Genomic DNA, 17,202 nt, shown 5'->3' on the forward strand with positions numbered 1-17,202 from the left:
AATAATTTTTGAGAGAATTTTCTATAGAAATAAAATTTTGCACAAAAAGACTTTCTTGTTTGGTAAAATTGTCTCCAGCTTTTAGTAGATTAAAATTGGATTACCAAAATATGAAAACAGTGAACTTCCTGTGTAGTTAAAATTAAAAGCATATTTGGAAGGATATTTTTGAATGTGATTTTAATGTTGTACCTTTAGAAAAACTTTCAAATTTTTGCCGCCTTTATATCAGAGAGATGTGCCTTCTATTCTATGTAAAATTCGTATTTTAAGGACATGAAATCTTTGGCCTCATGACAATATTTTTTTCAGTGTATGAGAAATCAAAGATTTATTCACATTTAAAATCTGGAGGGCTGTAACGATAGCTACTTCTAGTTTGTAAACAATAAAATGAATAAAATCTATCAGCTCTCAGGCGAGCGGTTTAGAAATGATAGCAACCTGTTGGTTGCAATACATATCAGTCACACTGTATGTGTTCTTTTGCTAATTTCAATAATGATTATTAAATATACATAGATACGCCATGTAGCAATGAAAACGTCGATGACTAGCTTAAATTAACCATTATCCTCTCAGTTATTTGCTTTAGAGTTCATCTTAAATGGTCATTGTCTATGTGAATATAGCAATAAAAATTTACATGGAGAAACCATTTAAAGACAGTGGGTTTTTTGTTGCTCATAACGTAATTAATTATTTGGATTACCATTTTGATTTCCGGCAGGAAGTCATTTACTAGGGATTTTCTTTTGTGGCAATCTATTTTTGAAATGAGCAGAAAATCAGTTTTTCTTTTTCACCATGAAGAGCTTATCGTATCGTATCAAAGCTAATCGAAAGTAATTCTTGATATATTTTCAGATGGGAACAATTAAACACATCAACCAATGAATGAAGGAAGGAAGGAAGGACAGACATTAACGATTTGATGCCAAGGATAAGAAACAGCTTGTATTTGAATGATAGTAACAATCAAGGCTAACAGCAAGGACAAAAGTTGAATTGAAGGCACATAAGGCAGCTAACGACACAACAACATCTTTGTTTTTTTTTGAAGAGTAGAGAAAGCATAAAATTCTAGGGTAATACCTCCCACAAAAAAATACACACACATATACTCACTGCCCAACGGACAGGATAATGACCAATAAGACCATCGGTCACATCAATAATACGAAAAATACGAACAACATCTGTAACAGCCGGGGTCAAAGCAATAACCAAAGACTCCAGTCTTTAGTAGCATCATCGACAAATAGATTCTCAACCTCCTCCCCGGAGGTGGGATCACCATTGTCATCTGTGCAATCAGCATCATCATCAGCCCTGTCAAATGTTAATGGCACCAACAATATTCCATCAAACTCACAGGAAATCCATGGCAATATCAGTAAGAGTGGTGACAGTAACAGGAGTAGCAGTAATAAACCTCTTCGAAAAGATACTTCTGACAATGTGGCAAATGGCTCCAATAGCATAGGAGGTCATGCAGCCTCTGATAGTGGGGGAGGAGCTGGTAAACCTATCAAAGCCTATGCCCATGGTATATGGTATCAGGACTATGACACCATTGACAATAGTGTTCAGCAGCATATAAAGATGTTGCAACAACAACTGCAATGTTTCTATGCCAATGATATGACATCGGCATTGTTGTCCAATAATCCAAATGGAAATGTGCCCTGGCCGCCTAAAAATGAGGTAAAGAATGGAAAATTACAACAGCATCCGAGGCCTGCGACTTATGGCCAACACAAAAGTTTAAAGGATAACAACAATACCAGGAACCCTAAGGATGGAGTCCATGCTAACAACTGTGATATTGTTGTCGTAGACATAGAAAACGAAGAAATCTTGGAGGAGTTCACATTAAAGCAACAGCAACAGCATCCAGGACATGGGAATATGACATTAATGAAATTTCTTCCGCATCAAGCACACATTGGTCATAATCGATTATCGCTATCACACAATGCCACAAATACATTTGCTATAGATGGAAATACCAGACAACAATGTGGTGTTCCCAGTGACAACTTGATGATGGACCTACACCAAAAATGTATGGATCATGTCCCTACCCATGATTTTGACAATATTGTCAAATGCCAAGGCAATGACAATAAAGTCATCGTAGAGAACAAAAACGATAACGATGAGCAGGAGGAGGGGGAGGAGGATGAACATGAGGAAGTAGATGATGATGATTCCTCATTGGCATCCATGGAAACTCTGTCGGATAATGTCTCAATATGGATTGAAGGTGAAAAACATTGGATAGCCGGTGTGGATGCCCATACGACATGTGCTGATCTGATCTGGGCTCTGCTTCATTACCAAAGTGGATATGGACAGGAACAGAATGTTAATGCAAATAATATACCAAAGGACACAAGCGTGAACACTCGACATGATTTGGAAGAATCGAAAGATGACAAAAACCAAACGAGAATTACAAAAACCCCTAATGGCAACCAAGAAAGGGAAACGCCAAGTAACACAACCAATACCAATACCACAAAAATCAATACCTCCCCTTCCACCAACGCGACCGTCTCACCTAGCCTGGGCAATGGTAATCAATCAATGCCAAAAAGTACCAAAGAACAAAATTCTAATATAACAGAAAACTCATCGCGATTTACACCATCAACTGTGGCCGGCGACATGGCAATGATGGCTATGACACAAACAGGAAACGGATGTGAAGCAGCAGCAGCAACAGCAACCATATTGCCTTGCACTAATTCAAATACAATGTTACCATATACGGCAAGTTTCGCCACTGCTTCTCAGTTGGCCACTGAGTATGTCATCGTCAAACAGTATCATCACTGTGAAGTGTACCTGGATGGTAGTACAAAAGTGTTTGATGTTTTACCGCCACGCAATAGTCCTCAGAAAAAGGAAGTGAGTATGATTTTTTTTTTTTGGTAAAATGTTAAATCGAAATTTGTAATATTAAGAATACGATATTCTTGGAAAATCCATTATTAATTTGAATTTATTTGACTGAAAAATATTCTCCTAAGCACAAAGATTGCATGTCCTTCAAACACAAATGCGAGTTGTGCTAAGCATAAGCAGACATCACTTTTTAAAAGGCAATCAGGAAATTAATTTATCCCATTAACTTTTTAATTGAAATGGCTTCAATCATGGTAATCATTGTATCAATCACGAATTTGTTAGAAATAACAAATAAATGCAATTGATTCAACACTTAATTTTGTTTTTTTTTTTTTTTTTTTTGGTAATTTCAATTATTTTTTTAATGGAATCAATTAAAAATATTATTGATTTTGGCTGCAAAACTCCACTAGGTTAGGTTAGGTGGCAGCCCTATGTATCAGGCTCACTTAGACTATCCAGTCCATTGTGATACCACATTGGTGAACTTCTCTCTTATCACTGAGTGCTGCCCGATTCCATGTTAAGCTCAATGACAAGGGACCTCCTTTTTATAGCCGAGTCCGAACGGCGTTCCACATTGCAGTGGAACCACTTAGAGAAGCTTTGAAACCCTCAGAAATGTCACCATCATTATGTTACTGAGGTGGGATAATCCACCGCTGAAAAACTTTTTGGTGTTAGGTCGAAGCAGGAATCGAACCCACAAACTTGTGTTGCAAGGCGGGCATGCTAACCATTGCACCACGGTGGCTCCCGTGGGAGCCACTAAGCAATGATTTATTGTATTATATATTATGATACATTTTCTTATATATAAAATGTTTATCTTTTTATGTTTTTTTTTTGTCTGTTCCGGGTAACGGCTGAATCGATTTATATACTTTATTTTTCGATATTTGGTTGCGTAGGGCATCCTCCCTTTTACTCAACACCATAGAATGATGACGGGGGTATAAATAGTTTGTCATTCCGTTTGTAACACATCGAAATATAAATTTCCGACTACAGAAAGTATATTCTTGATCAGGGAGAAATTGGAAGACAATGTAACAATGCCAGTTTGTCTATATATCTGTTTGCTGTTGTCACGCTACAACTTTCAAGTTTTGCATAAACTCGTCTTTTGTCTGCAGGCAAAATTTCATTCCTATTGAAAATTTTATCAAAATTTTATTTGGTCAAAATTTTATTTCTATTGAAAATTTAGCCAAATTTTATTTCTATAGAAACTTTTGTCAAAAATTTTATTACTATAGAAAATTTTGTCCAAATTTTCTTCCTATATAAAATTTTGTCAACATGTTATTTCTATGGAAAAAGTTGTCAAAATTTTATTTCTATGTCAAATTTTTAATCTATAGAAAATTTTGTCAAAATTTTATTTCTATAGAAAACTTTGTTAAAACTTTATTTCTATAGAAAATTGTGTCAACATTTTATTTCTATAGAAAATTTTGTCACAATTTTATTTCTATTGAAAATTGTGTCAAAATTTTATTTCTATAGAAAATTTTGTCAAAATTTTATTTCTATAGAAAATTTTGTTAAAATCTATAGAAAATTTTGTCAAAATTTTATTTCTATGTCAAATTTTTTCAAATTTTTTAATCTATGTCAAATTTTGTCAAAATTTTATTTCTATTGAAAAGTTTGTCCAAATTTTATTTCAATAGAAAATTTTGTCAAAATTTTATTTCTGTAGAAATGTTTGTCAAAAGTTAATTTCTATAGAAATTTTTGTACAAATTTAGTTGTTTAGATAATTTTGTCAAAATTTTATTTTTATAGAAAATTTTGTTAAAAATTTAATTTTTGTAGAAAATTTTGTCAAAATTTTATCTCTATAGAAAATTTTGTCAACATGTTATTTCTATAGAAAAAGTTGTCAAAATTTTATTTCTATGTAAAATTTTTTAATCTATAGAAAATTTTGTCAAAATTTTATTTCTGTAGAAATGCTTGTCAAAAGTTAATTTTTATAAAAATGTTTGTACAAATTTAATTGTTTAGATAATTTTGTTAAAATTTTATTTTTATAGAAAATTTTGTAAAAATTTAATTTTTGTAGAAAATTTTGTAAAAATTTTATCTCAGTAGAAAATTTTGTCAACATATTATTTATATAGAAAAAGTTGTCAAAATTTTATTTCTATGTCAAATTTTTTCATCTATAGAAAATTTTGTCAAAATTTTATTTCTATTGAAAAGTTTCTCAAAATTTTGTTTCTATAGAAAATTTTGTGAAAACTTTATCTCTATAGCAAATTGTGTCAAAATTTGATTTCTATAGAAAATTTTGTCAAAATTTTATTTCAATAGAAAATTTTGTTAAAAGTTTATTTCTATAAAAAAATTTTGTTAAAATTTTATTTCTATAGAAAATTTTGTTAAAATTTTTAATCTATGTCAAATTTTGTCAACATTTTATTTCTATTGAAAAGTTTGTCAAAATTTTATATCAATAGAAAATTTTGTCAAAATTTCATTTCTGTAGACATCTTTGTCAAAAGTTAATTTCTATAGAAATTTTTGGAAAAACCAATAGAAAATTTTGTCGAAATTTCATTTCTGTAGAAATTTTTGTCAAAAGTTAATTTCTATAGACATTTTTGTACAAATTTAATTTTTTTAGATAATTTTTTCAAAATTTTATTTTTATAGAAAATTTTATCTCTATAGAAAATTTTGCCAAAATGTTATTTTCATAGAAAATTTTATCAAAATTTTATTTCCATAGAAAATTTCGTCAAAATTTTATTTCCAAAGAAAATTTTGTCAAAATTTTATTTCCAAAGAAAATTTTGTCAAAATTTTATTTCCAAAGAAAATTTTGTCAAAATTTTATTTCCAAAGAAAATTTTGTCAAAATTTTATTTCCATAGAAAATTTTGTAAAATTTTATTTCTACAGAAAATTTTGTCAAAATTTTATTTCCATAGAAAATTTTGTAAAATTTTATTTCTACAGAAAATTTTGTCAAAATTTTATTTCTATAGAAAATTTTGTTAAAAGTTTATTTCTATAGAAAATTTTGTTAAAAGTTTATTTCTATATAAAATTTTGTTAAAATTTTATTTCTATAGAAAATTGTGTCAAAATTTTATTTCTATGTCAAATTTTTTAATCTATAGAAAATTTTGTCAAAATTTTATTTCTATTGAAATGTTTGTCAAAATTTTATTTCAATAGAAAATTTTGTCAAAATTTTATTTCTATAGAAAATTTCGTCAAAATTTTATATCTAAAGAAAATTTTGTCAAAATTTTATCTCTAAAGAAAATTTTGTCAAAATTTTATTTCTATAGAAAATTTTGACGAGATTTTACTTCTATAGAAAATTTGGTCAAAACTTTTTTCTATTGAAAATTTGGTCAAAACTTTTTTCTATTGAAAATTTTGTCAAAATTTTATTTCAATAGAAAATTTTGTCAAAATTTTATTTCAATAGAAAATTTTGTCAAAATTTTATTTCTGTAGAAATTTTTGTCAAAAGTTAATTTCTATACAAAATTTTGTACATATTTTATTTTTATAGAAAATTTTGTCAAAATTTTATTTCTATAGAAAATTTCGTCAAAATTTTATCTCCAAAGAAAATTTTGTCAAATTTTTTTTTCCATAGAAAATTTTGTAAAATTTTATTTTTATAGAAAATTTTGTCAAAAAAATTTTGTCTAAATTTTATTTCCATAGAAAATTTTGTCAACATTTTATATCTATAAAAATGTTTGTAAGAATTTTATTTCTATAGAAAATGTATGAAGTGCTTTTATGCAAAATCTAACAAAACATCAAGAATTCTACTAATCTACCAAACAGTAAAAAAATTTACATTTTTGGTTGAATTCTATCAACTGTGGCAACCGTTGTATCGGTCCATGTTTCGGTATAGCCGCCATATAGCCCGATCTTCTTATTTGACTTCGTGGGCTTTTGGGCACCGCAATTTGTACCCGATTGTCTGAAATTGAAAGTCTACAGGATCTGTAGGCCCACACATAAATATATTGAATATGGTGTGTATCTGTCCATACTTTTGCTTAGCCCCAAATATAGACGGTCTTCTTATTTTACTTCTTAAGCGTCTAGAAATCCGAGTTATTATCCGATTTGCCTTAAATTAAAAATATGGAGGTATTTTTTGTCGATAAACAAGTGTGCCGAAGATGGTGTGTATCGCTCCATGTTTCCGTATAGCCGCCATATAGCCCGATCTCCTGATTTGACTTTTTGGGCTTCTGAACACCACAATGTTTATCTGCTTTTATCCACTTATAGACCCATCTCCCGATTTTACCTCTTGACCGTCTAGTCATCCCAATTTTTATCCGATTTGCCTAAAATTCTAAATCTATAGGTATTTTAGGTCCATAAATAGGTGTGCGCGAGTATGTTGTAAATCGGTTCATATTTTGCCACAGCCCGCATATAACATAGGTCGATATCCCAATTTGTCGGTCCATGATTTAGAATATATGTTTGCTTTGCGGAGTATCTATCATCAAATGCCCCTGAAATGCAATATATTTTCAAGTAGCGATACAACGAAGTATTTTCAAAGGAAACAATTATATTTGTATCGTGGTGGTGCGGATTTAAAATTTAGTCCGGTCGAACTTAAGTCCGTATGTACTTGTTTTTAAGTATAGTGAGAAAATTAAAATCCTCCAATTTACTTGAAATATATTATCCAAGAGGCTCCAAAACCAAATCTCGGGATCGGTTTGTATTTGGGCTATATACGTTTATGGACCGATATGGACCACTTTTGGCATGGTTCTTAAATATCATATACTACCACCACGTACAAAATTTCAACCAGATCGGATGAATTTTGCTTTTCCAAAAGGCACCGGAGGTCAAATCTGGAGTTCGGTTTATATGTGGACTATATATAATTATGGACCGATTTCGACAAATTTTTGCATGGCTGTTAGAGACCATATATCAACACCATATACCAAATTTCAGCCTGATCGGATGCAATTAGCTTCTCTTATAGGCTCCGCAAGCCAAATCGGGGGATCGGTTTATGTGGGGGCTATATATAATTATGGACCGATGTGGACCAATTATTGCATGGTTGTTAGAGACCATATATTAACACTATGTACCAAATTTCAGCCGGATCGGATGCAATTTGCTTCTCTTAGATGCTCCGCAAGCCAAATCGGGGGATCGGTTTATATGGGGGCTATATATAATTATGGACCGATGTTGACCATTTTTTCCATAGTTGTTAGATACCATATATTAACACTATGTACCAAATTTCAGCCGGATCGGATGAAACTTGCTTCTCTTTGAGGCTCCGCAAGCCAAATCTGGGGATCGGTTTATATGAGGGCTATATATAATTATGGACCGATATGGACCAATTTTTGATAAGTTGGTAGAGACCCTATACGAACACCATGTACCAAATTTCAACCGGATCGGATGAATTTTGCTCCTCCAAGAGGCTCCGCAAGCCAAATCTGAGCGTTGGTTTGTATGGGGGCTATACATAAAAGTGGTCCGATATGACCCAGTTGCAATATTAAACTTATGCCAAGTTTCAAGTTGATAGCTTATTTCGTTCGGAAGTTAGCGTGATTTCAACAGACGGACGGATATTCTTAGATCGACTCAGAATTTCACCACGACCCAGAATATATATGTAATTTTCCCCATTTTTATACCCTGCGCCACACTGTGGAACAGGGTATTATAAGTTAGTGCATATGTTGGCAACACCCAGAAGGAGACGAGATAGACACATGGTGTCTTTGGCAAAAATGCTCAGGGTGGGCTCCTGAGTCGATATAGCCATGTCCGTCTGTCCGTGAACACATTTTTATAATAAAATTCTAGGTCGCAGTTTTTGTCCAATCGACTTCAAAATTGGCACAAGTATGTGTTTTGGCTCAGACTAGAACCCTGTTGATTTTGGAAGAAATCGCTTCAGATTTAGATATAGCTCCCATATATAGCTTTCGCCCGATTTACATTCATATAAGCACAGAGGCCAATTTTTTGCTCCGATTTAGTTGAACTTTTGCACAGGGAGTAGAATTAGCATTGTGGCTATGCGTGCCAAATTTGGTTGAAATCGGTTCAGATTTAGATATACCTCCCATATATAGCTTTCGCCCGATTTACACTAATATGACCACAGAGGCCAATTTTTAACTCCGATTTAGTTGAAATTTTGCACAGGGAGTAGAATTAGCATTGTGGCTATGCGTGCCAAATTTGGTTGAAATCGGTTCAGATTTAGATATAGCTCCCATATATATGTTTTTCTGATTTCGACAAAAATGGTTAAAATACCAACATTTTCCTTGTAAAATCGCCACTGCTTAGTCGAAAAGTTGTAAAAATTACTCTAATTTTCCTAAACTTCTAATACATATATATCGAGCGATAAATCATAAATAAACTTTTGCGAAGTTTCCTTAACAGTGCTTCAGATTTAAATGTTTCCCATATTTTTTTTCTAACATTGTGTTCCACCCTAGGGCATTAACCGACTTAAATTTTGAGTCTATAGATTTTGTAGAAGTCTATCAAATTCTGTCCAGATCAAGTGATATTTAAATGTAGGTATTTGGGACAAACCTTTATATATAGCCCCCAACACATTTGACGGATGTGATATGGTATCGAAAATTTAGATCAACAAAGTGGTGGAGGGTATAATATAGTCGGCCCCTCCCGACTTTAGACTTTCCTTACTTGTTTTTTTTTTTTTTTTTTTTTTAATACAGTAGAAAAACTAAATTTCTCTGATTTACTTGGAATTCTCAGACGACTTGAGAGAATCTTATGAAATTAAATTATTTCTTATCCAAGTTTTATTTTAGGAATGTACGCTATTTTAAGTATAAACTCTTTTTAATTGAATATACGAAAATATTGTTCATAAATTTTTTACTTGTCTAATATTTTCATAGGAAATTTCATCCACTCGAAAACTCATAATTAGGGTTTGGTAGCATTATAAGTTCAAATATGCGATTGCGATATAAACACCTACTCGTATAAAGATAAAATTTATTCAAACGCTACAGAGGATTTTAAACTGCAATCAAAACTGAAATGAAATTGTATAAAATTTATTTTAAATCCTCTAATTGGATATTTTCATGCTTTCATGCTAATCCGTTCGTTTCTCTTTCTTAACAAGAACGGTAATTAAACTAAGGTATTATTTTTAAATCTACGACAGTATAAATCTTAATTTAGTATTTCCCTGGCCAAGTAATAAGCAAGCACATTAAATGGCATTTCTTATACTTCAGTTTACACTAAAACCCTATTTCAATGAAAGTAAAATGAAACAACAACGCAAGAAAATGGTCCAGAAACTGTAAAATAAAGTTTGAGTTTGAGGTCATAAATCACAAATCAATGAAACCCTGACCAAGTTTGAACTAGACGCCCAACCCGGCTAACCAGCAGACGCTTTGGTGGCTATCACTGGAAATAAGTATATGCCATAAATTATTTAATGAAACAGAAATTTACTAATACACACATTTAAAAAAAACAAGTAAGGAAAGTCTAAAGTCGGACGGGGCCGACTATATTATACCCTGCACCACTTTGTAGGTCTAAATTTTCGATACCATATCACATCCGTCAAATGTGTTGGGGTCTATATATAAAGGTTTGTTCCAAATACATACATTTAAATATCACTCGATTTGGACAGAATTTGATAGACTTCTACAAAATCTATAGACTCAAAATTTAAGTTGGCTAATGCATTAGGGTGGAACACAATTTTAGTAAAAAAATATGGGAAACATTTAAATCTGAAGCAATTTTAAGGAAACTTCGCAAAAGTTTATTTATGATTTATCGCTCGATATATATGTATTAGAAGTTTAGGAAAATTAGAGTCATTTTTACAACTTTTCGACTAAGCAGTGGCGATTTTACAAGGAAAATGTTGGTCGAAATCAGAAAAACATATATATGGGAGCTAAATCTAAATCTGAACCGATGTCAACCAAATTTGGCACGCATAGCTATAATGCTAATTCTACTCCCTGTGCAAAATTTCAACTAAATCGGAGTTAAAAATTTGCCTCTGTGGTCATATGAGTGTAAATCGGGCGAAAGCTATATATGGGAGCTATACCTAAATCTGAACCGATTTCAACCAAATTTGGCACGCATAGCTACAATGCTAATTATACTTCCTGTGCAAAATTTCAACTAAATCGGAGCAAAAAATTGGCCTCTGTGGTCATTTGAGTGTAAATCGGGCGAAAGCTATATATGGGAGCTATATCTAAATCTGAACCGATTTCAACCAAATTTGACACGCATAGCTACAATGCTAAATCTACTCCCAGTGCAAAATTTCAACTAAATCGGAGCAAAAAATTGGCCTCTGTGGGCAAATGAGTGTAAATCGGTCGAAAGCTATATATGGGAGCTATATCTAAATCTGAACCGATTTGGCTGATATTTTGCAAGTTTTTCGAGACTCATAAAATATTCGGATGTACGGAATTTTAAGAAGATCGGTTGATATACACGCCAATTATGACCAGATCGGTGAAAAATATATATGGCAGCTATATCTAAATCTGAACCAAAATCAATAGGGATCGTCTTTGAGCCGAAAGAGGACCCTATACCAAATTTTAGGACAATCGGACTAAAACTGCGAGCTGTACTTTGCACACAAAAATACATCAACAGACAGACAGACGGACAGACAGACAGACAGACAGACAGACAGACGGACAGACGGACATCGCTAAATCGACTCAGAAATTAATTCTAAGACGATCGGTATACTAAACGATGGGTCTCAGACTTTTCCTTCTTGGCGTTACATACAAATGCACAAACTTATTATACCCTGTACCACAGTAGTGGTGAAGGGTATAAAAATTGTTTTGAGGTAAGGGACTTCAAGAAAACGTAGTTTTTATCCGATTTATTTGAAATTGGAAATTGCTCTTTTAGGTCCAGAAATAGATTTACCGATATTCAGGTTTGTCTTCTTGGTTTCTAGATAGCCAAATATATATCAGATTTGAAATTGAAAATCTACAAGTGTTTTCCACAAATAGATGCTCCTAATATAGTAGGTATCGATAAATACTTTGGTACAGTCCCCATATAGGCCGATCTCTCAAATTGACTTCTTGGTCGTCGAGACGTCCCAATTTTTGTCCGATTTGGCTGAAATTCCAAATCGAGGGGTATTTTAGGTTCCACCGTGAACTAACGGTTGCTAAAATTTTAATTCTACTCTCAGTGCAAAATTTCAAGTAAATCGGAATGAGACTTTGGCCTCCGGTGGGCATATGACTCTATATCGAGCGTATGATATATACGGGAGCTATATCTAAATCTCAACCGATTTCAAGCAAATTGGCGTTACATGAGGATACCATCAGTTGTACCCTTTGTGCAAAATTTGAAGCAAATCAAGGTGGAACCCTGTGTATATCGGATGAAAGATATATATATGGGAGCTATATCTAAATCTCAACTGATTTCAACCAAATTTGGCATCAGTTGGAGTTCTTGTGCAAAATTTGAAGAACGTTAATGTGAAATTATGGTCGCTGGGGCCATATAAATGCATATCGTGAGAAAGATATGTATGTGAGCTCAGGGCTGTGGAGCCGGAGTCGGAGTCGGAGCCTGAAGATTTTGCTGGAGTCGGAGTCGTAAAAATTTTGCTCGACTCCGATTCCGGCTAAACCAAATTTTTTAAAATACTTCACACTTTTGTAACTAAGCAAGTTTTTACGCAAATTAGTTTCCATTGCGTTATTCATTCGATCAATGTACAGCATGATTGTAAATGAAAATCAACTTCCAATTACGGCTATCTTTTTATGTTTCCTAGAATGTTAGACTAGCAGATGGGCTGGATCGATCCATTTTAATGCTCATATCAATTTATTTGAAATATTTCGAACAATCGAAATTATTTTTTTTTATTTTATTTTAAGGCCATATACATACAGTTGTGCTCAAAATAATAGTAGTGCTGTGCTGAATTTTTTTTCTGCTTCTTCTATTCCTTCCACTAAAGGTTTATTTTATCTTTGTTTTTTACTATATAATTGTTTGGAGTGTGCATAATAAAAAAATACCGTTGGTTTATCTTCTGATGCTATTGTTGTTGTAAAAAAATCGACATAAGAAGAATCCCTTTGCAAGCTCCAAAACAAATAAAAGGGTTATAAGCTAGCTTACAAACAATTAAAAGACGAAAATAATTTAGCTGTCCATAGTCCAAGAAAAGTCACTCTCCTTTCAAAAAAAAAAAAAACATGTATCGAAAAGAGTAAAGTATGCCCAAGAGGATTTCCATTGGTCAGTACAGAAATGGAGGAACATTCCCCAGTACAGAAATGGAGGAACATTGGATGGATGAGTCAAAAATGGTGCTTTATGATTGAAGAGGATCCCGTCTATATGTTCGGCAACCTAAAAACACTGAGTACAGTACCAATTTTACGACAAAAACTGTAAATCACGATGGTGCTTTAATTTATTTGCTACTACTATTATTTTGAGCGCAGCTGTATGTGGAATATTGACAGAAAATTTTTTCAAAGTTGTTTTTTATAGAAAATTTTGTCAAAATGTTATCTCTATAAAAAGCTTTGTCAAAATTTTATTACTATAGAAGTATTTTTTTCTATAGAAAATTTAGTCAAAATTTTATTTCTATAGAAAATTTAGTCAAAATTTTGTTTTTATAGAATATTTTGCAAAATTTTATTGCTATACAAAATTTTGCAAACTTTTGTTTGTTACACAAAAATTTTTTAAAAATGTTATTTCTATTGATAATTTTATTTCTATAAAAATTTAAGTCAACAATTTATTTCTATAGAAAAATTTGCCAAAATTTTATAGTAATAGATTTTCTTATTAGAAAATTTGGTCAACATTTTATTTCTACAGAAAATTTTGCCAAAATTTTATAGTAATAGATTTTTTATTAGAAAATTTGGTTAAAATTTTATTTCTATAGAAAATTTTGTCAAAATTTTATTTCTATAGAAAATTTAGTTAAAATTTTGTTTCTGTAGAATATTTTGCAGAATTTTATTTACTACACAAAATTTTTTCTAAAATTGTATTTTTATTGATAATTTTTTCAAAACTTTGTTTCTATAAGAAAAAATTGTCAAATTTTATTTCTATAGCAAATTTTCTCAAAATTCTTTTTCTTACTGATGCTCACTGATACTCACTGCTATAAAAAATGTATTCAAAATTTTATACTATAGAAAAATTTTTTTCTATATAAAATTTAGTCAAAATTTTATTTCTATAGAAAATTTAGTAAAAATTTTGTTTATATAGAATATTTTGCAAAATGTTCTTTCTATAAAAAATTTTGCAAAATTTTGTTTGCTACACAATTTTTTTTAAATTGTATTTCTATTGATAATTTTTTCAAACTTTAATTTCTATAAACAGTTTTATTTCTATAAAAATTTTATTCAAAATTTGATTTCTATAGAAAATTTAGTCAAAATTTTATTTCTGTACTAAATTTAATTGTATTTACTAGACAAAAATTTTTCCAAAATTGTATGCTCACTGGTACTCACTGCTAAGTCGAAAACTTGTAGAAATTACTCAAATTTTCAAATTTTTCAATGAATGAATCATAAATGCATTTTTGCGAAATTGTCTAAACAATTATAAATATTTCCCAAATATTGCCCGAGATTTTGTAAAAGTCGGATTTGAGATTTTATCAAAATGTAGATCTAAATACAAAGTTGTGCAGAGTATATTATAATCGGCCCGCCCGACTTTAGACTTTCCTTGCATTTTTATTTTTTGTTAAAATTGTGTTACGTCCCATAACGTTAGATTTAAATTTTGAGTTCATAGATTTTGTAGAAGTATATACAATTTTGTCTAAATCGATTCAGATTAAAATTCATGCGTATGGGAATATAAACCTTTATATAGCTCGCAACAAATTTAAAGGATTTGAGATAGTATCAATAATTTTGGTCCACAAATACATAACATATACTGTTGGTATCTTCTCATATTATGATGGGTATTTATATCATTATTTTATTTATTAAACATTGCCCTAAAATTGAATATAGAGTTCAATTGGCATCTAATGTGAAATTAAGACCTTTTTTTGCACACATAAATAAATTCGATACTTTATATCGATCCACTACAAATTAGTGGTATTAACATGAGATTTAGTTATATTACCCGGAGTCGACTCCGGAGTCGGAGTCGAGCTGATGAGAAATGCTGGAGTCGGAGTCGAGCAATATTAGCTCGACTCCACAGCCCTGTGTTAGCTATATCTAAATCTGATATTATTTGGCTGATATTTTGCAGGTTTTACGGGGCTTATAAAATATTCAAATGTACGAAATTTGAAGAAGATCGGTTCATAAACAGATCAATTACACACAAAAAAATACAATACAAAAACCAAACATAACGTTTTTGAAGGCAACACGTGGCTTTGCTGTGTTTGGGTTTTTCAGTTCAGTTTGAGTCGCCGCACATTGGGGTTTTTGATACCAAAAATGGGAATTAATTGAAAAATGAAATTTAGAAGAACCGAAAAAAATTTTATAGGCGGTAAAAGTACACCAAATTCCACATCACTAGCGCAAAAATTGTGTCTTTGACAAGTACCGTTGTGTCACCATATATGTTTGAAGTTGAAGTTATTGTACGTTTTCCTTGCGTGCGATATAAATGAAAATTATTGGTGTTTTAGAAATTAGTTTTGAGTGTTTTCTAAAGCGATAATTAAAAAAATAATAATGGAACCTTCATCCTCAGGTTAATAAGATTATTTTTGTGTATTTTGTTTTTATGTGTGACTTGTGTTATTATTTGCAATTTAGTTTGGCTCGAAAGTCTATAAGTTATAGGATTTCGAGAAGTATGTCGACAAATAGTTGTGAATAAAGCCAAATTAAGTAAAAAAGCTTTTTTTTTTCTAAAACAATAAACTCTTTTGAAAGCATAGATGAAAAATTTGTCTGCACTTTTTTGCACATTTTGAAATTAAATTGAAATACATTTTTCAACCCCTGGTACTATATGTCCCCAACTGTGCACAAATATTTATTACATGGAGCAGAAAAAATTAACCACGCTTTACTTACAATTGGACAGCTGTCGGAAGAAGCGCTAGAAGCTCGAAACAAAGATTTTAAAAATTTTAGAGAGCATTTTTCGCGAAAATGTTCTAGGGAAAAGTCAAGTGAAGACATATTTAAAAGACTGTTAATTACTTCGGATCCAGTTATATCAGAAATGAGAAAATTAAAAGAGAAGAAACCCCACAATTTGCCTATGGAAGCAATTCAAATGTTGATATTTGAGTCAAATCTTGATGGTGATCAAAATGCCAGTGTTGATGATAATGATACATATAGTAATTTTACTGATGATGATGATAATAATTGTTCAGAATCAGATCAAAAAGCAGATATTCATTCTCTTTTTTTTTTGTTGTTGCAAATTAACTAATGGAAAACAAATAAAATGTGGACTAAAAAATATTTAAAATTTGATTGGTTTTATGTCTTTTAGTGAATTTGACCGAAAAAAGTTAAAACTATAAACAAGGAAAGCTACCTCGAATTAATTCCCACTTTTGACATCAAAAACCCCACTGTGCGCCGTCGCGATTCGAAGATTATTTATTGCTGAAAAAGGTTGACGAAATAAAAAAATTTTATTAATTAACTGGAAGCATTGGTTCTCATATTTATAAGTACACTGAAAAAACAGTGAACCCACCAGGAAAGAAAATTTTAGTTAATTGTAGAAAAATTTGTTTAATTGTAGAAAATTTTAACTAAACTGTATTATAAACGCAGACGTCGTGCTGATTTCGCAAAAACAAGTAAAACATTTTCGACAAATTTAAGAAGATTTATTAGACAACATTATTATTTTTCATTTATTGAAGAAAATTTCGTAGTTTGAAGGAAAAAATTGGAGTTCAAAATTGCAAAAATGTCTTTTGTGCCATACGAAGTTCATGATGGACGCATTATTGGTAAAATTTACAAATATTAAGGAATTCTGAACTATTTTGTGGGAGACACGAATTTAGTTCATCTTTATACTTCAATTGTGTATAATTTTTTCTTCTGCTTTAGTTAAGTTAACTTACGTACGCAAAAAATTGTTGATGGCATGGAAACTTTCTTAAAACGTAATAATTCTATGAACTAAAAGAGAATTAAATCAGCTTTAGTGAAATATAGGGTTCACTTTTTTTTGAGTGTAATAAAAAAT

The 17,202-nt window shown here is 31.1% G+C and overlaps 1 protein-coding gene across 1 annotated transcript in view; it reads left to right on the top strand.

The window, feature by feature from the left end:
• The window catches only part of LOC142234922 (uncharacterized), a 316,873-nt gene that overhangs the window by 243,618 nt on the left and 56,053 nt on the right, over positions 1 to 17,202 (top strand). Inside the window, exon 3 of the mRNA XM_075306133.1 lies at positions 868 to 2,916. Coding sequence (XP_075162248.1) covers positions 1,147 to 2,916 — 1,770 coding nt within the window. The 5' untranslated portion in view covers positions 868 to 1,146. The remainder of the gene's footprint in view (positions 1 to 867; positions 2,917 to 17,202) is intronic.

The sequence above is a fragment of the Haematobia irritans genome, chromosome 4, assembly GCF_050003625.1.
Source record: "Haematobia irritans isolate KBUSLIRL chromosome 4, ASM5000362v1, whole genome shotgun sequence".
Classification (NCBI taxonomy): Eukaryota; Metazoa; Arthropoda; class Insecta; order Diptera; family Muscidae; genus Haematobia; species Haematobia irritans.